Consider the following 24,147-nt stretch of genomic DNA (forward strand, 5'->3'; position numbering starts at 1 on the left):
GTAAAAGAACAAGATTTTTTTTCCCCAGGGTTGTATTTTAGAATTTAGCCCTCTGTTGAATAATTCTCTAGGCCTCTCACCTTATTGTATATTATCTGAGCAGACACTAGTGTCTAGTTGTCTACCAAGCAACTGGGACTTATGTTTTCGTCACCACACGTGAAGCTATGTCTACACTGGTCCTTGTGCCTTCCGTTTACGTCGAGAGACAGAGCATGCACGGGGGAGGGGCAGAGAGCGAGGGAGACACAGAATTCGAAGCAGGCTCCGGGCTATGAGCTGTTAGCACAGAGCCCAACACGGGGCTCAAACCCACATACTGCGAGATGGTGACCTGGCCTAAAGTCAGACGTGTAACTGACTGAGCCACCCAGGTACCCCTGGGCTATGCTTTTATACATCACACTGCATTTCAGGTGGGCGTCTACTCTAAGGAACCCAATTACCAATTCTTATTTCCAGGTCAGTGTCTTTGTTTTCTGTTCTATTTTCATTATTCCTTAGGAATTTGGATTTTGAGTGTTTCTCTAGGTGACAAGTGGGGAGGAAGTCCAACTAAATCAGTGGAAGGCTTCTGCAGATATGTTCGTCTTTTTTCTTAAGTTTATTTTTTTTAGTAATCTCTACCCCCAACATTGGGCTTAAACTCACGACCCCAAGATCAAGATTTGCACTCTTCCAGCTGAGCCAGTCTTCTTAAAAGTGGGATGGAGGGTGGTGGGTCCAGCTAAGAGTTTTACAACTTCTTTATATTTTCAACACTTCTCAGTTTTAAACACGAGTATATTTCCCTCAGCACTTCCTGAAAGACAAAGCATAATGCAAAAGAGGCACTTCTGAGTGGGGTGAAATCAGAACTAAAAGGCTAGTCTTGGTTATGACTGTGATTCTGAAGAAAGAATAGACTTTTAAAAAAATATTTATTTATTTTTGAGAGACAGAGACAGAGTGAAAGCAGAGGAGGAGCAGAGAAGGAGCAGTGAGAGAGGGAAACACAAAATCCGAAGCAGACTCCAGGCTCTGAGCTGTCAGCACAGAGCCTGACGTGGGACTCGAACCCACGAACCGTGAGATCATGACCTGAGCTGAAGTGGGACGCTTAACCAACTGAGTCACCCAGCAGCCCCGGGAGAATAAATTTTTGATATTTCAGTTGATTTCAGTTGTTTATTCCTACTGATAGTGCTTTTCTTAATTCCAAACAATTTACCTCTTATTTTTAGCATAGAACATGGAAGCAAACCTACTGCTTAAAAATATAACAGGAGGCGTGCATAGGTGGCTCAGTGGGTGAAGCATCTGAGTGAGGCTCAGGTCACGATCTCATGGTTTGTGAGTTTGAGCCTGCTTCCGGTGAGCTTGAGCCCTGCTCCGGGCTCTGCACTCGCTCTCCGTCTCTCTCTCTCTCTCTCTGCACCTCCTGGGATGCTCTCTTTCTGCTCCTTGCTCACTCGTGCTGTCTCAAAAACCAAGAAACAAACAAAAACAGGAAAACAAGAAAAACCTAGGACTATTATAATTTCTTTCTGGTTAATTTACTAGTAAATATATTTTAAAGAAGTATTTTGAGGAAAAGGTCTTTTGTACCTAAGAAGAGGAATCCTGCTTGACAAAGTGTAATGAGGTCTATAAGCCACTAATACAGTATTTGGTAATTTCCAAAATAATTGAACCTGGAACTTCAGAAGATGTTATGGGGTTATTTTTCACATTTCTTCCCTAATCTCTAGTTCCTTTTTTATTTACTCAAAAAAGTATCTTTTTTTCCCCATAGGCTTTAACTCACCTATTTCATTTTTATTTCTTCTGCTATTAGAACTATAACCTGAGGCGCATCATGGCTCAGTCATTTAAGCGTCCAACACTCGACTTTGGCTCAAGTCATGATCTCACGATTCGTGAGATCAAGCCCCACCTTGGGATCTGCGCTTATAGTACAAAGCCTGCTTTGGATTCTCTCTCCTTCTTTCTCTATCCCTCCCCAGCTTTTTCTCTTTCTCTCAAAATAGATAAACATTAAAAATAATAGTAAAGAAAGAAAGAACTATAACTTATGTGAAAAGCTAAATCCACTAACTATATACTGTTTTTATATCCTTAATCCCTAGCACTTAAAAATATATCCCAATATTGAAAGACAGACAGACTAGAGATGCAACTTACTAAGTTAGGTTAGTAGAGTAGTATTGCCATGTATTTATTACCTTAAAATGTTCTGAAAGAGGGTTATGTTTTTGAAGGTAAACTATTAAAAGCAAGAATGGTTGGTTGGTTTCCATGTTGCTGTAATGGGGAATAAAGCATTAACTCTTAACCAGTATTAACATGGAATGGATTTGTTAACAACACAATGCCTAAAATTTCAATCCCCACAGCAAGAGTTTGTTTATTGGGAACCTTTCCTAGAGGTGCTGAAAACCAAATCTGCAAACATACTAAGTAGTCACATAATGTGAGTAAAATTTTACTTGGTGTTCAGTGATATGAAGATTTAAAAACTATACAATTAAATACATATACGTCAGATAGTAAAATGGAAAATTAAAATCAAGACGGATTGAACAAATACCTCCTCACCCCACAAACTCTAAGACCGAACAGGTATTTGACAGAGACCATTTACCTATCCACGCATGTGTTTCAAGAATGTGTACAGATGATATTTAAAATTCTCTACTATGATAATGCATTGAGATTTCAGAGTAAATCCTAATCTGTTTTCAGTTTTCCGATGTCCACGGGAGTGGGATTTATTTATTCTTTGGGACGCAGGATCTCTGTGATACGCAGGGTGAATGCACTCACACTTCAGCAATCGGCTAAGGCAGAAACCAAAACCAAAACTACATCCTTGTTGGAGAAATGAGTTCTTGCTGAATATATCCTTCAGCACAGGACTCTGGGAAGGTTTTTCAGAGAGAATGTTCCATTTGGATTTGGATAGATTTCTGGGAGAACTTGTATTAAACTTGGAATCAGAGTTAGAAGAGAAACAAAACCGTCCATGTATCCAATAGTCTGAGAATAACTTACCATCACCACCAATATTCTTTCCTTCAAAAGACAACTTTTGTTTCTCAAACTGTTGTACACAGAAAAATACAAACTCTTTACATTAAAATTGAGAAATTTATTGATATTTCTTCATGATGGAATAAGCAGAATTAAATTAAACAAGAAATATACAGCTTGAAACAGTGGAAATAATCCTAAAATTTTTATGACAGTTATATACTTATGGCCAAAATAAAATGAATAGTTTTTGATAATTAAATCACCTTAAAAATTTTGCTCAATAATTTATCTGAAATTAAGCAGACATGAGGATAACTGGGATCTGGGCACCTTGTAAAATGAAATAATGTCACTTCATCCTTACCCCAAAATTGTGATCCTAGTACAACAGTGGTTTGGTTCTGCTCTTCAACTAAAGAAGCCATTTCTCCACCCTATCACTTACAAACCTGTCAACTATCAGTCTTTTCTGATTTGTAAGGATGACAATTTTGGTTCCATTAAAAAAAAAGTTTCCAGTGTGCAGTCAGAGAAACAACCTAGTTAGCCTTACTCAGAGGAGGCTCAGTATTTCAACAAATCGGTCATGGCTTTCTTCTAGTGCTCACTGAGGTCAAATGTCCTCACATAATTATAAATGTTAAAAGGTAAAATTACATCTTAACAGCAGCCAAAAATTTATATATATTTTTGTGTATTTACAGTACTGTACATATTTACATGACCACATCAAATACTGAATTGTAGAAATAAGAGACCACTTATAGAGGCACTCATTTAATGAATGTCTCAGCATTATTTTCTTGTGCAAACTAAAACTGTTCTCGCACTTCCCAGAAAGCTAAAGACAGTCAACATTGCGAAGGCCACCATCCATGGTTAAAGAGCCAAACCTAAAACACAAGAGAAAACAGGAAATCTCAGAAGATTCATTTATTTGGTCTCCAACATTTTAAAGAAAGATATGGGATACCTTTTGATTGAATAAGCTGTTAATTAAGAGTTTAAGCAACTAGGCTTTCCCCAGTTTTTACTGAAATAATGTGAACAAATACGAACCACCAGCTTGGGAGGCTTTCTTAAGAGAAAAGGGTGAGTGATATGATCTACAAAGTATTAGAAACAATTGGACAACTTCCTTTTGGTGGGGTAGAATTTGGAAAAGTGAAGATAAGGAGTTGGGAGTAGGTGTGACATCCTTCATGTATCATAAGGAATGTGACCTTAACGCAGAGGAATGTTATTTTGGGGACCAGTGGGAAATGAAAGTGAGTGAAGAGGCTGGTCAGAGTACTATATTCTGTGATTTCAAGTATGAATTTGGACTTGACCTTTTAGGTAATGAGATTAGAAATTGGAGTGGCATGGTGTGACTAGACCAGCATTTGGGAAGATGTTTTGGCTGCACTAGCTATGACAGCTGGCGAAAGCCTGGGCTTAGGAAGACAGATGGCAGGTTATCACCACCACTCACGTGTGAAGAGAAAGGGGGTCTTATGCGGTGGAGAGGGGGAATACGGAAACATTTTCAAGGAAGATCACCAAACATAAGGAGAGACAATAAAAGAGAGTTAGTGTCTAAAATAACTTATATTCATCGGGGTGCCTGGATTGAGTGTCTGACTTTGGCTCAGGTCATGATCTTGTGGTTTGTGAGTTCAAGCCCTGAGCTGGGCTCTGTGCTGACAGCTCGGAGCCTGGAGCCTGTTTCTGATTCTGGGTCTCTCTCTCTCTCTCTTTGCCCCTCCCTCGCTCATGTTTTGTCTTTCTCAAAAATAAACAAACACTAAAAAAATTAAAAACAAAACACCTTATGTTCATGGAAGCAGGAAAAAGGTGGTTTCATTGAAGGGAATGAGGAAAAAGTAAGGAAACTGAGTTGGGAAAGGTCTATTATGTGATTTTTAGATATGAAAGAAACGAGTGATAATGAGACAGCCATGTGGACACAGAGCTCAAGACCTCGGATTCCATTATTAGTGCTGGCACTAATTCTCACATAGTCCTTTAACATTTAAGTTATGATTATGCCATGTCATACTGCCCATTTATTGTTAAATAAATTTGCAAATAAAATGGGAAAGTGACTTATGGGATGTGCTTTGGGCAGTGGGGATTTCATACAACTTCAGAGAGTGAGTATAAAAGCTTGTTAAAGTGTTACTTAACAGTCTCTTCTCTTTGCTCCTTGCTGATATTTAGCGAAGGTTGTGAAGAAACTAAATTGGGTACTAAAAAAATTAGATAATTACTATGTAATTGCTATGAACCAATACGAAGAAGATTTAAAAACCCACAGAGACAATTCACACACCCATGTATAAATGTGAATAAACAGGAGCGCATGGGTGGCTCAGTTGGTCAGGTGTTCAACTCTTGGTTTGGGCTCAGTGCTGCTGGTGTGGAGCCTGCTGGGAGTCTCTCTCTCTGCCCCTACCCCACACGCTCTCTCTCTCTCAAAATAAATATGTAAACTAAAAAAAAAAAAAAGAAAAAGAAAAATTGGGGTGCCTAGGTGGCTCAGTTGGGTGAGCATCCAACTCTTGATTTCGGTTCAGGTCATGATCTTAGTTTCGTGAATTTGATCCCCATGTCAGGCTCTGTGCTGACTGTTGGAGCATGCCTGGGTTCCTCTCTCTCCCCCTTTCTCCCACTTGCACTCTGTCTCTCTCAAAATAGTAAAAACAACAAAGAAAAATATTACTAATACTTAGCAAAATTTAGATGGGGTACCCTCTGACAGCAATTCCACATCTAGAAACACCTAGAAATTGATCCCTCAAATATTCCTTTTTTTATCTAAACAGTTAAAAAATATTTTTAATGTTTCCACTTATTTTTGAGAAAGAGAGAGAGAGAGAAGGAGAGGGAGAGAGAGAGAGAGAGAGAGAGAGAGAGAGAGAGAGAGAGAGAGAGAGAGAGAGAAAGTGCAAGCAGGGGAGGGGCAGAGAGAGAGGGAGAGACAGAATCTGAAGCAGGCTCCAGGCTCTGACCTTCCAGCACAAAGCCCGACGTGGGGATCAAACTCGTGAACTGCGATATCATGACCTGAACCGAAGTCTGATGCTCAGCTGACTGAGCCACCCAGGTGCCCCTATTTATACAGTTTTTATTTATTTATTTTGGGAGAGACAGAGAATGTGTGAATGGGGAAGGAGCAGGGAGAGAGGCAGAGAAAAAGAATCCCAAGCAGGCTCCATGCCATCAGTGCAGAACCCACGAACCATTAGATCATGACCTGAGTTGAAACCAAAGAATTGGACACTCAATCAACTAAGCCACCAGGCATGTGACATGGTTGAGAAAGTGAGTAAGTAGGAGAGAGGCAGAGAGGGATAGAAAGAATCCTAAGCAGGCTCCTCACTGTCAGAATAGAATCTGAAGTGAGACCTGAACCCACAAATTGTGAGATCACGACCCAAGCCAAAATCAAGAGTCAGATGCTCAACTGACTGAGCTATTGTGGAACGTCATTCCCTCAAATAATCTTACACAAGTATATGAAGGTATACATGCAAATACATTCACTGAAGCATGGTTTATAACTGAGAAAAATTAGAAACAACTTAAATCTCCAACAAATAGGAGAGCCAAATATATATGGGAGAGCCACACACTGGTGTAATAGGCAGCTGTTGAAAATGAGCAAAAGAGTATGCAACTCTTGATCTTGGGGTTGTGAGCTGGAGCCCTACGTTGGGTATAGAGATTACTTAAACTCTTTAAATGGGGCGCCTGGGTGGCTCAGTGGGTTAAGCATCCGACTCTTGATTTTGGCTCAGGTTATGATCTCAAGGTCGTGGGACTGAGCCCCATGTCAGGCTCTGTGCTGAACACGGAGCCTGCTTAAAATTTTCTCTTCCTCTCCCTCTATCCCTCCTCCACATGCTGTCTCTGCCTCAAAAAAAAAAAAAAAAAAAGTCTTAAAAAGAAAGAAAGAACATGAGAAAAAAATAGAGTTATATGTACAGACATGAAAAAGTTGCCATAATGATATACAGTCTTAAATGAAAAAAGACCAAACCAGTATGAAAAGAATGATTCCATTCTCATAAAACATATGTGCACAACTAATAGTAACTACTTCTGTGGGGGTGGGAGGGGACCATGAGAAAAGGCAGGTAGACCCTTCCGTTTTCAGATTTTTACAATCATATACTGTATGAAATCTTTATAGAATATATTCTAAAAACCAATTCATTAAAAAAAAGTTGATAACACTATAGTAGTGTTGAACGAGGCACCCTGGCTAGCTTAGTTGGTAGAGCATACAACTTGGATCTCAACGTTGTGGGTTTGAGCCCCACATATGGTGTACAGATTACTCAAAAATAAGTAAAATCTTAAAAAAACAAAAACAAGTGTCAGGGCATCTGCGTGGCTCAGTCAGTTGAGCGTCTAAGTCCTGATTTTAGCTCAGGCTGTGATCCCAGGGTGGTGGGATCGAGCCCTGCGTTGGGCTCTGTGCTGAGTGTGGAACCACTAAAGATTCTCTCTCTCTCTCTCTCTCTCTCTCTCTTCCTTTCTTCCACCTGTGCTCTCTCTAAAACAAAACAAAACAAAAAAGTGTCAAATAACTTTCTGCACATAGCTCAAAAATCATGTGACTTCCTGATAATCTTTCTAAACTCCAGGAAAGTGTCCTTGGTCTTTTTATTTCCGGGAACAGTTACAGTGGGGAAAAGAATGCATGAGGAAGTTGGAGGCTAGATTCCAGCGCTAGCTCCCATCTCCGTCTCTGGGCATGGACGTCAGCGCCTGCCACTCATGGATGAGGCCGGAGTGCGTGTGGAGCAAGCTAGTGCACTGTTACAGAGCCCTGCAAGCATACCAAACGTCACCAAACGTGAAGTCTTTTTAATCAGTATTCTAGGAATTAGAGAACATAGCGATAGGCACGTAAGGGCTTCAAAGAGAAGGGGGTTCTACTAGAAGGCCAAATACTCCTTCACTTCCCTGAGGAACTGGGATGAGGAAACAGCATCCAAACGTGCGTTTACTAGCTCTGGGTGTTTTCCAACCCTCTCTCTCCCTGATCTATGAAGCTTTTTTTGTTTTGAAGTTTTATTTATTTAAGTAATCTCTACACCCAACATGAGGCTCAAACTTACGACTGCAAGATCAAGAGTCACATGCTCTTCTGCCTGAGCCAGCCAGGCGCCCCGCCCTGGTCTCGGAGGATTCACCGGAAAAGCGGCCGCCCATTCCCACGGAGCTGCACTGACAGATGGCGCTCGCCTGCACGGAGGCCCGCAGAGGGCTGGTAAGTTACCGAGCACCAGAGCACCAGCACCTTACAAGCCACGCTTTCTCTTTGTTTAAAGATGTTGTTTTTATGTAACCTCTATACCCAGTGTCGGGCTCGAACTTACAACCCTAAGATCAAGAGTTGCGTGCTCTGACTGAGCCAGCCAGGTGGGCATCTCTTACAAGCAATTTTGATTCCTAAATTTAAAATTCCGATTCTAACGAGAAAATGTATGAAAAACAATGTGACAAGATTTTCATTTTCACAAACTGATTCAAATAAGCAAATAAATCTATTAACTAGTGCTACAGTATAAAATGGAATCAATCACAGTTGCGTGGTCTTTATCCAAGCAACCTGAAGCACATGAAAAGGCACCATGGAAATCACAAAACGTAAGAGTTCTGAGTTGGTATCTCTCCTTTTCCCGCTACGTAACCTACTACTGCAGACAGACAGGCACAGGTTTAGATCTACATGTGCTTCACTGCATGGAAAATCACAGGGCAGAATGGTATTTCCATTACTCACCTTTCTAAAATATGATTATTTTCAGCAAGTTCCTTAACCACTCCTTCCATCTCTTCCTTTAATTTCTTCATACTATACAAACAAAATAGGGATAAATGTCTCTGCTCAAAAGTAGTAGGCAAATGTTTTACAATTGTATCATGTTTTAGTTCTCTTGCTTGAACTAAGCCATTAAATACATTAGGAACTATATTCACCACAAATACCAAAAATTTCAAAGTAAAAGAGCAAGATCACAAACTGAAATAAAAATGAAAAGAAACATCATAGTTACCAAATAATAAAGTTCTTACCCAAGAGTCATTTCCACTAATGTATTAGAACATGGATAAATTGGGGTCATGGTATGTTTGATTCCACTGGAGGCTGAAAACATTTTTTGAGGCAAAGTTTCTTGTAACTAAAACATTAAAAAAAATGCACACCAATCACTGAACAAAGTACAAACTATAGATCTTACATCAAATGTTCCAGGTTTTTAATAAGTCTTTTATAGCTTTTAAATTTTAATTTCAAAACCATGAATGATGCAGTACTTAAATCAATACTCTAAATGAGCTTAATAAAAATCTTTTAAAAATGTTTTATTCATATTTGTGAGAGAGCCAGCACAGTGCCAGACATGGAGCTCGAACTCACAAACTGTGAGATCATGACCTGAGTCTAAGTCTGACGCTTAACTGGCCAAGCCACCTAGGTGCCCCTAAAGAAAACTTTTCTTAGAGATGATAAAAGAATCATATATCATATGCTTTAAAATTTTTTTAATATTTTATTTTGTCATATGCTTTTAATTGTAAAACATCCAAGTTCTGAAAACACATATTACAAATGGGTAAAAAGACGTGAATATAAGGCATATTATGTCCTGTTTCTCCCTTTTCAATCGTTTGAAAAAATATATTTTTTCTACTTTTCAGTTATACCTCATTCGTATAATCTTGATACTTTGAGACTTCTTCTTCAATATCAAAGCACTGATTAGTTAGGGATAATAACTGTTTCCTAAGATGAAGCATCTTTCTGAAAACCAAAAAGAATCAATTAATAAGCAGTCTAATATTAATCTTACTTAAAATGTACAATATTCACTGAATTGTATATTGTGCAGTCAACCACTAAGTCTACTTACCTCATCCATTCTTCTGACTTATCCAAAAATGCCTCATATTTTTTAACACATTCATCTGTAAAGTGGGTCATAGCCTTTGTTGCATGGTAATACAGTTTTTGCCTATAATTTAGAAAAATCACAGGCTTAAAGCAATGTCATGATTTCTATTCCCAATATTAAAAACTTTTCAAATATATAAAACTTATGTTTCTAATAAAGACTGTCATGGCATTAGAATATTTATAGCAGAAAGCCGAAAGTTTCTAAGAGTGACATGATAGCAGCAAGGAGTGAAAGAGAAGGTTCGTAATGGAGAACGGCCCCAAGTATTTACTTCACGAAGCTAAGGCGAGGCGGCGGCGAAGCCTGGCCTGGCCCGTGCTCTCCGTTGTGTGTCCTTCCACAAAGAGGGCACATGAGGGCGAAGAACACCTACCATCCCCCTTCCCCTTCCCCTCTCAACCAGGGACCAGACACGTGGACCTCAAATATGTACATACCTGGTAACAATTCTGTAAAGCCAAGATGAAAATGTATTGTTTCTTGTAATTAATTTCAACTTCAAGAGGAATTATATTAACAACATAACCCTAAAAACAATTATTAAGCATAATATGGACACTTACTTATCAAACTTGTGGATCTGTTCTTCATTATAAGCTAGTCCTACAAATAAGAAATATTACTTCTGTAAATGTAGAATCACAAAATCATGCAAAAGTTTTTATCTTTTGAAGTTATGACTTCTAAAAGGGCAAGAACGTTTGCTTTTTAAGATTTTATTTTTAAGTAATCCCTACACCCACCGTGGGACTCAAACTCACAACCCCAAGATCAAGAGACGTATGGTCCACTGAGCCAGCTAGGCACCCCAAAGAGGCAAAGAGTTTAGAGTAGATGTCACAAACCCATGACTCATGGGCTAAATATAAGGCCCACAAATGCTTTTATTTGATCCGTACAGTGTTAACATCAAAAAAAAAAAAAAAAAGGCACCTGGGTGGCTCAGTTGGTTGAGCGTCTGACTTCAGCTCAGGTCATGATCTCAAAGTTTGCCAGTTTGAGCCCCAAGTCAGGCTCTGTGCTGATAGCTCAGAGGCTGGAGCCTGCTTCCAATTCTGTGTGTCCCTCTCTCTCTGCCCCTCCCTGCTCATGCTCTGTCTCTCTCAAAAATAAATAAATGTTAAAAAAAAAAATTAACTGCCGACATTTAAAATCAGGATTTTTTTTCCTTTTTAAAAAAAGATTTATTTGATTATGTGATCTCTACACTCAATGTGGGCTCAAACCCATGACCCCAATATCAAGAGTCACATGCTTCACCAACTGAGCCAGCCAGGTGTCCCCAGGACTTTTAATAAAATCCGTACTTCCAGCTTGTCTTGAGAACAGGAAGATTGGGCAATGAATCTGGTAAGTCTGGGCAGTGGCTCTCCTCTTTAGCAAGAGTATCTCCTCTCCTGTTCTCTTCAGTCTCCAGTGGCCAATCTTTCTCCTTTCTGTTACATGACTGGCCTCTAGAGATTTTGGTTTTTTGTTTTGTTTTGTATTTAATCTTTAAAAAAATTTTTTTATAGTTTATTGATTTTTGAGATAGAGAGAGACAGAGCATGAGTGGGGGAGGGGCAGAGAGAGAGGGAGACACAGAATCTGAAACAGGCTCCAGGCTCTAAGCTGTCAGCACAGAACCTGATATGGGGCTCAAACCCATGAACTGTGAGATCATGACCTGAGCCGAAGTTGGATGCTTAACAAACTGAGTCAGTCAGGTGCCCTGGCCTCTAGAGATTTTAGAGTTCAGGACCCTCGATTTAAAATACTTAAAAGTTTGTCTTTAAGAATAAGTTTTAGTATATTCAGCTTCTTTCCCAACAGAATCAAGTCTCTGAAATAAATAACTTAAGGAGCCACGCTTACAAATATACCAAATCAATTCAATTGAATTACAACTATTGGAGTTGATTCATTAGATCAACAAATGGCAGGTTTTACTTACTACGTTCTGCTTTGTCTTTTTTGAACTGATAGTAAATCTCTGTGATGCAATTTAGCAGGACTTGTAGCTTTTCTACACTATATAAGAAAAAAAATCCAAATGAATTTAAGGAGTCAATGTGAAAAAGACGAGAAAAAACTACCAACAAAGTTACATAACCTACTGTCTATCTTTTGGATGAGTGCCTTCTTGATGGGCCCATGTGTCTGCCAGCAATCCACCTGGAGATAATTTGCTTTCGATGTCCTGAAGACTGGTTTCTATTGTTCCCTGAGAACTGGAAAGCTAAATAAAACCAACGGGTTCAGATACAGAGCAGCAAAATACAGAAATGATAATCAGAATGCTAACAGAGCCTAAGTCTGAATCACACTTCTTTTGTAGATTATGTCAATTCAAAGTGATAAAAATTATTTATTTTTTTGAGAGAGAGAGAGAGAGAGAGAGAGAGAGAGCGCGTGAACTAGGAAGAGGAGCAGAGGGAGACAGAGAATCCTGTAAGCAGGCTCCACACTCAGCATGGAGCCCCAGAAAAATTACTTTTATTTTTAAATGCAAGGACACTTTCCTGGTTTGATTTTCCACAAAGAGTATCATATAGTAATAAAACAAGAGATTAGCTAGAGGCACCTGAGTGGCTCAATTGGTTGATCATCTGACTCTTGATTTCTGCTTGGGTCATGATCCCAGGATCGTGGGATCGAGCCCTGCATGAGGCTTCACTCTCAGTGTGGAGCCTGCTTGGGATTATCTCTTTCTTTCCCTCTGCCCCTCTCCCCTGCTCGTGCTCTCTCTCTAAAAAAGGAAAACAAAAACAACATGAGTATTAATACATTTTATAAAACATTTCTTAGATTAAGTCTCCTTTCTTAAAGAATATACAAAATATCTTTTTTTTTTTAGAGAGAGAGTGCGATGGGGAACGGGACAGAGGTAAAGGAGGAGTAATAGAGAGAAAGAGGGAGGGAATAGAGAGAGAGGATCTCAAGCAGGCTCCACACTCAGCGTGGAGCCTCACTCGGGGTTCAATCCCCACAACCTTGCGATCATGACCTGAGCCAAATCAAAATCAAGAGTCAGATGCTTAACCGACAGAGCCACCCAGGTGCCCTATACGTACAAAATACTTTTAGTTATTCAATTAAGCTTCTGCTTCTTTACCTGTAAAATACGGTTAACACCTTATCCCAGAGTCGTTGTGAAAGTCAAACGGGAGGACCATTAGCAGAGCCCCACATGTAAATGTAGGTGTGCAACACTGGCTTCTCTTTGTTTAGAGGCCAAAGTAACTCCTCTCAAAACTGAAAATAAACTTCATTTAAGAGCCTGTCCTTTTTAAGCTTAGTAAATTTACTGCTTATCACAGTTATAAAACTTTTGAGGAAAGGATACGGTCAGACTCGGAGGGCAAATATGCATGAATGTGTTCAGGGTCTGATACACCACTCTTCCCACGAAGCGGCGGTGCACACAGCCGCTCCGCAACAAACGAGGGCGAGGGTGCCAGCATCGGTGCTATCATTTTTAAGCCTTACTAATTTGAGAGACAAAAATAGTACCTGATTGTTACTACAAAATGCAATTTTCTTTTTTAATTTTTTTAAGATTTATTTTTCAAACAGAGTGTGCATGGGCACAGAAGCTGGGGAGGGGCAGAGAGCGGGAGACAGAGGATCTGAAGCAGGCTCCGCGCTGACAGCGCAGATACAGGGCTTAAGTTTACCACCTGTGAGACCAGGACCTGAGCTGCAGCTGAATGCTCAACTGACTGAGCCACCCCGGTGCCCCTCTGCAATTTTCTATTACTGCTGCTGTGGCTAAACTTTTTATTCAAGAGTTCTGTCAGATGCATTTGTTTTAAAATCATTTTTAAATGCTATTTACTGCAGATTTAATGTTTTCCTTATTAATCTGTATGAGCTATTTTTAGAAAAAAATAATTTTTCTAAAAATTTTATTTTTATTTATTTTTTTAATGTTTTTATTTTTGATACAGGGAGAGACTGAGCATGAGAGGGGGAGGGGCAGAGAGAGAAGGAGACACAGAACCGAAAGCAGGCTCCAGGCTCTGAGCAGGCTGTCAGCACAGAGCCCGACGCGGGGCTCGAACCCACGAATGTGAGATCTGACCTGAGCCGAAGTCGGAGGCTTAACCGACTGAGCCACCAAGGCGCCCCACTAAAAGTTTTATTTTTAAGCAATCTGTAACCGACATGGGGCTTGAACACAAACCTCAAGAGTTGGATGCTTAACCAACTTAAGCCATCCAGGTGCCCTGAGCATCATGGATTTTAAAGGGAGACTTGAGAGAGATTTTAGAGAGAAAAGTACTTAAAGTAAAGCAGCTACATCATAAAGAACTTCATGTCACTAAGGGTTTTTAAATACTGTAAATAGTTCCTAAGAATGGGAAAAGGCTACTCCTTCTCTGGAGATCCTTCAGGGATATCATCTTCCTAGGAAAGGTGAGATCTAATCTTACCAGCAGAAGGACAGGTTATGAGCCAATGGCTACCATAATTGTGTAAATACTCACTCTCAACAATTTGGTGTGTATGTCTGAAATTTCACCTAACTCTGCTGCTTCTAGGTTGATCTTCATCAACTTTTCATATCTGTATGAAAACAAGTATGGGAAAATCAAATGAGTATAATGAATATACAGATTTAAAAATGTTTTATAAATTATACCTGAGTTTTTATTATCATAACTATTTAAGACTAAAACACTGAATGTAAAGCCTACAAACAACAGATTCAAAGAAAACTTGATGTCTCTGTAAAGAAGGAATTTTATATACTACTACATATAAATTTTTATACAAAATATAAAAGACAACTTAATTTCCAACAGACTTATGCCAGAATAATGGTCAAAATACTAGACTGCAGAATGGGGGTCATACTGATCTCCTTTCTTGTATTTACTCTGCAGTACAAATAATACAGGGTAGGAAGAGGGAAGTCTAAAATATTGTTTCAAAACCCAGTCTCAGGGATAAGATTAATAAGTAACAGTAAACTAAAAGTAATCCCCAAATTCTACAGCTACTACCAAAATACAGTTCTAGAATACCTCTTCCTACTTCCTTTGTTGACTGCAGGCTCTATATTTTCCTATTCAGAGCGTCTGCTTTGCACAAGATTAAAAAATGAGATGTTTCTATATCAGATTACATTTTCCTTTGTAAAGGGGAGGAGAAATGCCACCAAATGTTCATTTCTTACTGAGACAACTAAATAATTTTGGCTTTGTGAGGAAGTACTCGGTCTAGGTGGTGTCTTGACTCACACACTTGCATAGCATGTTCTACTGAACCAAGGATAATTAAATAAGTGAATGTTTAACATTTTCACTATTGGTAAGGATGTAATCTACTCACACTTTCACAGTTTTTTCAATGTTTCTGATGCAGAAATCCAGTGTGATCACAACTTCTGTCTTTTTGTGAACAGTTTCATTATAATCATCTTTAACTAATTCTCTAAAAGATAATAATATTCTCATTAGTTTATCGCCCATCACTGCTGTTACTACTCTTCAGACAAATTTATTAACAGTCTTGTCACATTATGAAAGCCAATCATTTCTGTTTCCCTTTGCCTGAGTCTTGCCAATTCACTTTTTATTACTGAAAGCATCTCTGTGACCCTCATAGATATCAAGGGCACAGGCCATTAGTTACTACTTATTAGATTAATAGTTTAGAAATCCAAGGCATTAAAATTATATTAAAGAATATAAACTAAACTACAATCACACAAATAAGCCAGATGTGTTATGCTTTCTACCGCCAGAATTACTTTTTACTGCTCATAAATTGTGATCTATGAAGAAGCAGGATGACATAATTAATAATAAAACTGGAGGGCTTTTGGTCTACATTAAGGGTCAACAAACTAAGGTCTGATGTTTGTTTTTGCTAAGAATATTTATATTTTTAAAGGTTGTAAGAACAAAATAAAGAAGAGACCTTATATGGCCCACAAAGACTAAAATATTTACTAACTGGATTACTAACTGCCAATCCCTATCAAAATACCACCAGCATTCTTCACAGAGCTAGAACAAGCAATCCTAAAATTTGTATAGAACCAGAAAAGATCCCAAATAGCTAAAGCAGTTATGAAAAAGAAAACCAAAGCTAGAGGCATCACAATCTTGGACTTCAGGATGTATTACAAAGCTGTAATTATCAAAACAGTATGGTAGTGGCACAAAAACAGATACAAGATCAATGCAACAGACTACAGAACCCAGAAATGGATCCACAAACATATGGCCAAATCATCTTTGACAAAGAAGGAAAGAATATCCAATGAAATAAAGATTGTCTCTTCAGCAAATGGTGCTGGGAAAACTGGACAGTGACATGCAGAAGAATGAACCTGGACCACTTTCTTATACCATACACAAAAATAAACTCAAAATGGATGAAAGACCTAAACATAAGACAGGAAACCATCAAAATCCTAAAGAAAAAACAGGCAACAACCTCTTAAACCTTGGCTGCAGCAACTTCTTACTTGACATGTCTCAGAGGTTAAGGGAAACAAAAGCAAAAATGAACTACTGGGACCTCATCAAGATAAAAAGCTTCTGTAGAGTGAAGGAAACAATCAACAAAGCTAAAAGGCAACTGAGGGAATGGGAGAAGATATTTGCAAATGATATTCAGATAAAGGGGTAGTATCCAAAATCTGTAAAGAACTTATCAACTCAACACCCAAAACCCCACAAATAATCCAGTGAAGAAATGGGCAAAAGACACAAACAGACAATTTTCCAAAGAAGACATCCCAGATGGCCAACACATGAAAAAATGCTCAACATCACTCATCATCAGGGAAATACAAATCAAAACTACTATGAGATACCACCTCACACCTGTCAGAATGGCTGAAATTCACAATTTAGGCAACAACAGATTATTGGTGAGGATGAAGAGAAAGAAGAACATTTTTGCACTGCTGGTGGGAAGACGAATTGCTGCAGCCACTCTGAAAAACCGGATGGAGGTTCCTCAAAAAATAAAAAAAAATAGAGACCCTATGACCCAACAATTGCATTACTAGGTATTTATCCAAAGGATACAAATGCTGATTTGAAGGGACACATGCACCCCAATGTTTACAGCAGCACTATCAACAATAGCCAAAGTATGGAAAGAGCCCAAATGTTCATCAACAGAAGAACGAATGATTACTCAGCAATCAGAATGAATGAAATCTTGACATTTGCAACAATGTGGATAGAATTAGAGTATATTATGCTAAGCAGAATAAGTCAGAGAAAAACAAATACCATATGATTTCACTCGTGTGAAATTTAAGACACAAAACAGATGAACATAAGGGAAAGGAAGTAAAAGTAATATAAAAACAGAAAGGAAGACAAACCATAAGAGACTTCTAAATACAGAGAACAAGCTGAGGCTTGCTGGTGGGGTTTTGGATGGGGGAATTGCTGAAGGGGTGAGGGGCGTTAAGGAGGACACTGTTGGGGATGAGCAATGGGTGTTATGTGTACTGGTGAATCACTAAGTTCTATTCCTGAAAAAGAATATATTTTGATTAAAAGACAATTAAACAACAACAACAAAGGAGTATGAGAGACAGGAACTTAAGTTCATAGACCATTACAGGCTTTCTTTGGTCACTCTTCTATCTCTTTGGATCCTTTTAATTTTGGTTAATTATCAGAGCAAATATCCCCTGTAGTTAGAGGCAGAGAGCTGTATTTCTAATACAAAATTGTCATGTTTGAAACATGGAACAGAAACATATTTCAAATAAGTTCTTTATTGGTGAAAAATAAAAAGGAAAAAAACTTACTAACTGAAAAAGTTTGCCAGCAGTGGTCTACATTAAAAACTATTTTCAAAAAAAAAAAAAAAAAAAACCACCCAAAATAAAAAGCCAAAACAAAACAAAAAGCTATTTCTCATGACTTAACTAAAAGTTAATAGGTAAAAGGAATAAAAGCTTTGTAGAGCAGTGACTGTGGGAGATAACAAAAGTTGTTGGTTATAACACCATAAAAGTAAATGGAGTCAACACTCAGATTTTCCCAGAAATTATTTAGTAAAAACAAAAAGCCTTCTTAATGGAAAGAGAAAAAGCATAGGCTTACAAGCTGGATAAGTGAACACCTAAAAAAAAAACCAAACCCATAAATTTATGAGATTAATGTAAAAGTGGGAAGGGACAAAAGTATCATTCTTTTTTCTTCTTAAAGCACCAGCAGAACGAGAATGATGAAGTGCTTCATACATGTTTTTACAAGAAGGGAAAGGAGAGCTGTGAGGGAGGTACAGACAAACTGCCACCAGCACGAAGCCGAAGAGCATTATGAGCCCAGGGAACACGAGGCCATCGCTATGTGTGTATAAAATTCAAAAGCCTTAAATGATGGTCTATAGAAACCAGAGGCATGATGCTCGAAAGAGACATTTATTCTCTATCAGATGGAAAGATAACATCTACAAATCATGAAAAATAAAAAAAAGGGCAAGTCATATTCATCCATAAAATATTTCTTAGGGTCACTTTCAGGAAAGATATTTTACTTAATTAGATAATCAATATTCTGACCTAGAATAACTATATGATATGATTTACTTAAAAAAACAGCTTTCATTGCTTGTCAAGGTGAACATGTACTCCACCGTGTAATTCATTTATATGAAGTGTCTCGAATAAACAGATCGATACAGACAGAAAGCATATGAGTGACTGCCTGGGGCTAGAACTCTAGAACAAGTCCAGACTATTTTGGATTGTAACAACGCCAAAGCCTACCTACCAAGATAGTGAAATGAGAGCCGAGTCAAAGTCCCTGGAAAAATAATTCATTTACCATCACACTGTGTGCACAGTGTGGCATAAGTTTTAAATTCAGATATTATTTGTCCTGTCTCACAAGCTGCTGTACGAATCAAATAAAAAGTAGTTGCTAAATGTTTTGTACGCTAAATGTGAAACGAATATATTATAATAACATGAAGGGGTGCCTGGCTGGCTCAATTGGTGGAGCCATGTGACTTTTGATCTCAGGGTCTTGAGTTCAAGCCCTACACTGGGTGTAGAAATGACTTAAAATCTTATTTTTGTCTTTCTTTTTTTTCAATGTTTTATTTATTTTTGAGAAACAAAGCAGGAGAGGGGAAGGGGTGAGAGAGAGGGAGACAGAACCTGAAGCAGGCTCCAGGTTCTGAGCTTTCAGCACGGAGCCAGAGGTGGGGCTTGAACCCAATAGTGAACTCATGACCTGAGCAGAAGTCAGACGCTTAGCTGACTGAGCCACCCAGCTGTCCCCAAAATAAAATCTTTAGGACTGAGCCTCTGTGGCTCAGTCAGCTGAACATCTGACTCTTGACTTCACCTCAGGGATTGGACTCAGTGCGTCGAATCGAGCCCCATGTTGGGTTCTGCACAGAGCATGGAGCCAGCTTGGGATTCTCTCTCTCCCTTTCTCTCTCTCCCTCTAGCCCTCTCCTACTCACATTCTGTCTCTTTCTCTCAAAAAAAAAAAAAAAAAGAAAGAAAGAAAGAAAGAAAGAAAAGGATAAAATCTTTAAAAACCAAACAAAACCAAACAATAAAAAACCCCAAGCACTTGACCCATCTTAGTCTGAAGAGGTAAAGTGTCAATGATGGAGTAGTTACCACTTACTTTCAAATTTCAGTCTATTACTTACATCAACCATCGTATCCCCTTTCGCATTAATTCCTGGTAAAGCAGCAAGGTATTGGCAATTTTACAGGCATAACACACAACTCCTGTTATTGCCTAATGAAGAAACACAAATGTCAGTATCTGGAGCTAATTGTGGTACAGGATAATAAAATTTTTTACATAAAAATTTTTAAGCTTACATATTTTTATCCGGTTAATTTAAAAACACAAATTACCAATTTCTAAAAGCTAAGGACAGATACAATACAGATTTCATCCTGAACATGATAATGTTGAACATGTACTGTCTCAATAGAGAAAATTTCCTTAGGAGTTTAGGAAAAGATACAAAGAAGAAAGAGGGGTGCCTGGGTGGCTCAGTCAGTTAAGCATCTGACTTTAGTTCAGGACATGATCTCATGGTCCGTGGGTTGGAGCCCCGCATCGAGGTCTGTGCTGACAGCTCAGAGCTTGGAGCCCACTCCGTGTCCTCCCCTCTCTCTTTACCCCTCCCTGGCTCATGCTCTGTCTCTCAAAAATAAATAAATGTTAAAAAAATTTTTTTAAAAACCCACAAAATAATCAGCAATGGATAATAATTTAAATGAATAACTTCCTAAATCATATAGGCATATGTAAAGATAATACATTTTAATTCAGATGTTTACAAAGTAATTTAATTAAACACTAACCTTAGCCATGCTAGCATCCCCATCTAAATCATAACGTGGATGTACTTTAGGGAGGGAAACTGAAATATGAAGTAAAATAATTAAAATCAGAAATAAGGTATTTTGAATTAATTACTATAGCTTTCATATAACACTCTCTAAATAAAGCATTAACCCCTAAATTAGTCCCAAATTAAATGTTAGTAACAAAACTCTTTTATGTTCTTTTCCTGATTAAAAAAAAGTCACTTGAAGCAAAAATGCTCATTCCCTCACAACTAAAAAATTACGTGAACTATTTCTAAGGACGTTAGTTCTTTTCTTAAATATATTCCAATAAAACAAGCTCAACACTTCTCTTTAAATTTAAATTCCTACGTTGTTGGTGGGAATGTAAACTGGTGCAGCCGCTCTGGAAAACAGTGTGGAGGTTCCTCAAAAAACTATCCATAAAACTCCCTTATGACCCAGCAATAGCACTGCTAGGGATTTACCCAAGGGATACAGAAGTGCTGATGCATAGGAGCACATTACCCCAATGTTCATAGTGGCACTTTCTACAATAGCCAAAACATGGAAAGAGCCTAAATGTCCATCACCTGATGAGTGGATCAAGAAGATGTGGTATATATATACACAATGGAGTACTACATGGCAATGAGAAAGAATGAAATCTGGCCATTTGTAGGAAAGTGGATGGACCTCGAGGGTGTCATGCTAAGCAAAATAAGTCAGGCAGAGAAGGACAGATACCATATGTTTGCACTCATAGGTCTAACAGGAGAAACCTAACAAAGGACCATAGGGAGGGGAAAGGGGAAAGAGTTGGGGAGAGAGAGGGACACAAATCATGACAGACTACTGAATACTGAAAATGAACTGAGGACTGAAGAGGGAGGGGGAGGAGGGAAGCAGGTGATGGTCATGGAGGAGGGCACTTTTGGGGAGAAGCACTGGGTGTTATATGGAAACCAATTTGACAATAAACTATTATAAAATTAAAAAAGTAAATTTAAATTCCATCCCAAAGATCCAGATAGAAAAGTAAAAATTTAATAATTATTAACAATTAATAATTTTAGATTCCAAAAGGTAGATCTAACTTTTCATGGACTCCACAGCCTGGCAAAGTGCCCTCTTCACACTGGACACAATATTGGCTCAAACTTATGATACAAAAGGTTATTTTGACTGTTAGTAAAATACTAAAAGCAAAGAGCTACAGTAAAACGTGCAGCACAGACTACCATTTAATGAAAAAAAAAATTTAAAGTCAAATTACATTCTTACAAGCCTTTTCAATTTTATTGCTAGTCTCATTCAACTCATTTACAAAGTGTTTAAGTTTGTGAAAATTCTACATTACTATCCTTACCAATCAACTTTATGAAGATGCTAATCATTTTTACAGGTCATTTTTTTTAATGGCTAGTAAGAACACTAGAAAAATCCCAACTTACTTTTCTCATATATCAATCCTATGGTACTCAGAGGTTCCCGACTCACTACAAAGATGGGATTTTCCTCAGTAGTTTTAGGGAAATGCTGTGCCAGTCGTCCAGGTTCTATAACTAAACGTCGTCCTTCATATATAAGTTCTTGATTTGAAGAAATAATTTTGGTTTGTTTGTATACCAGTTCATGAAATACAGTAGCACTGTGTGAGAAAAATTCAAAAGGACATTACTGGGATGGAGTAAGAATTTTGTGTGTGTGTGTGTGTGTGTGTGTGTGTCTGTGTGTGTGTGTGTGTGTGCAGGGTTCAATATTTCTTTCTAAGAGATATTTCAGATCATGGCCAGTATACAGAAATGTTGCTCTGTTGATGTGGATACTATAATGTCTATTAAACTGAAAATTGCACATACCCTGTCTGTACAGCAATCAATTCCAGAATACTTTTATGTATGAATACCTATATTGGATATGTGTAAGATACAGCACTTTTATGTTTAATAATGTGGAGCTAACATAACAGAGCACTTGAGAGCACAGACTCTAGATCAGCCTACCTTTGTTCAAATTCCGGCTCTACTTACTTGCTGAAACACCTTAAGTTACTTAACTGCTCTATGCTGTTTCGCATCTATAAAATATAAGCGATAGTACCCACCTCACAGAGCTATTGTGAGGACTAAATGACAAAGAATTGACAATGGTATCTGCAACATGACTATAAAATATTTGTTAAATGAACAAATACAACCAGGTATTTTCAAAATGATGTTTTAGGGGAAAAGGTAGATTCTCCCTAAACAGATCTATGCAATCAAAGAGACATTTCAGTGGAAATGCTGTGATCTGGCTCAGGCTTGGGTGGGTTTTTTTATGTTCACATATGCTCTTTTATTTTTTTCAGTGCAAAAGGTGTTTTTATTATAGCACAAGGACAGGACCTATGGGGAGAAAGAGCTGCCCCCTTCATTTCAAAAGACATCTGAGGTCACTCTAGATTGACCTGCAGTGACAGGCAATAATACAAAGTGATACCACACACCCTTCACCCAGTGTCCCCCAATGGTTAACATCTCACACACGATATAGTGTAATACTCTACTATACAGATAGTATAAGTATCCTTTCCAGGATATAGACACTGATATTCAGATTTCCCTAGCATTACATGTAAGTGTGGGTGTATTTAGATAAAGGCAGTTCTATCAATTAGGTAGATTTTTTTTATAATTTAGGCACCATTTGGTTTTGTTTCAGTAAAACAAATGATTATTTCTTCAGCACCTATAAGGGGTTTACGCCACATATGCAAATAATAACTACACTAGCTATATTTAAGACTTAGGCTTTAATGTTTTTTAAATGATAGGACAGTACTCTTGAATTTTTTTTTTTTTTTTAAAGTTGGCTCTATGCCCAACATGGGGCTTGAACACAGGGTCACATGCTCTACTGAGTCAGCCACGTGACCCTGATAGAGTAGTAGTCTTAATAAAACCCAGTCCGTTTATTAATGGATGTTATTTGTGGTTATGTGATTATGTAAGAGAGAAGACATAGAAACAAAAATAGGCTTGTAAAAGTTGCAGTTTAAGAACAAGCTAATTAAAAAAAAAAAAAAGAACAAGCTAATTTACCTGTATATTTTATAAAAGTAGAAAATTAATCTTTTTACTCCAAAAATAAGCAAAAAAGAATTTACTAAGCACTCAAACATAATTTCCTAAGTGAGAAGTGGGTACCTTTGGAGAAGCTGAGACATCTTCTCCATTTCCTCTCCTAATTTAGGAAGATAATTACAAAATAAAACATATTATGATACAGGATGAAAATATAAAGAGGTACTTACGTATTGTAGCTATGAATATAAATCTTATGAGCTGTCATTTGTTGCAGTGAAAAAACATGAATTATCATCCGATGAAGTATATCACTAGTTTCTGCAAAAAACTGGTCAAAACCCCAACACTTTTCCTGATCTGCCTCAAGGATGTTTGCAAGAACAGGGGTTAGTAGAACTTGAAGGCCCCTAAAAGAGTATTGAACAAAGTTACGTAAAGAGTGAATGTTATATTCTGTCCAGATACAAAATCATAATATTGACCAACAAATCAAAGGAATTGCTATTACTTAGCAATTTAAAATTTAAAAAATCTGCCAACTTTTCAGAATGTCAGATAACCTTGGTTTAAAATTACCTGTCAATGCCTCAGGAGTTGTGATTTTTTTAATAAAATTTTTTTTAAATGTTTTATTTATTTTTGATACAGAGAGAGACAGAGCATGAGAGGGAGAAGGGCAGAGAGAGAAGGAGACACAGAACCGAAAGCAGGCTCCAGGCTCTGAGCTAGCTGTCAGCACAGAGCCCGACGCAGGGCTCAAACCCACTAACCATGAGATAATGACCTGAGCTAAAGCCGACGCTTAACTGACTGAGCC

The 24,147-nt window shown here is 38.1% G+C and overlaps 1 protein-coding gene across 2 annotated transcripts in view; it reads right to left on the reverse strand.

Moving 5' to 3' along the window:
• Positions 1 to 322: 322 nt before the first annotated feature.
• Positions 323 to 24,147, reverse strand: part of TBK1 (TANK binding kinase 1) — a 47,529-nt gene continuing 23,704 nt past the window's right edge. Inside the window, exons 8-21 of one of the 2 annotated variants that reach the window (XM_029954491.1) lie at positions 23,558 to 23,737; positions 21,714 to 21,910; positions 20,275 to 20,333; positions 19,605 to 19,696; positions 15,288 to 15,389; positions 14,441 to 14,519; positions 12,068 to 12,189; positions 11,905 to 11,981; positions 10,535 to 10,574; positions 9,927 to 10,028; positions 9,721 to 9,817; positions 9,088 to 9,194; positions 8,795 to 8,866; positions 323 to 802 (exon numbers count right to left, since the gene is read on the reverse strand). In XM_029954491.1, coding sequence (XP_029810351.1) covers positions 793 to 802; positions 8,795 to 8,866; positions 9,088 to 9,194; positions 9,721 to 9,817; positions 9,927 to 10,028; positions 10,535 to 10,574; positions 11,905 to 11,981; positions 12,068 to 12,189; positions 14,441 to 14,519; positions 15,288 to 15,389; positions 19,605 to 19,696; positions 20,275 to 20,333; positions 21,714 to 21,910; positions 23,558 to 23,737 — 1,336 coding nt within the window. In that variant the 3' untranslated portion in view covers positions 323 to 792. Of the gene's footprint in view, positions 803 to 3,109; positions 3,909 to 8,794; positions 8,867 to 9,087; positions 9,195 to 9,720; positions 9,818 to 9,926; positions 10,029 to 10,534; positions 10,575 to 11,904; positions 11,982 to 12,067; positions 12,190 to 14,440; positions 14,520 to 15,287; positions 15,390 to 19,604; positions 19,697 to 20,274; positions 20,334 to 21,713; positions 21,911 to 23,557; positions 23,738 to 24,147 lie in introns of those variants that run through there. The other variant, XM_029954490.1, reaches the window with a different exon arrangement.

The sequence above is a fragment of the Suricata suricatta genome, chromosome 10 (assembly GCF_006229205.1).
Source record: "Suricata suricatta isolate VVHF042 chromosome 10, meerkat_22Aug2017_6uvM2_HiC, whole genome shotgun sequence".
In the NCBI taxonomy this organism is placed as follows: domain Eukaryota; kingdom Metazoa; phylum Chordata; class Mammalia; order Carnivora; family Herpestidae; genus Suricata; species Suricata suricatta.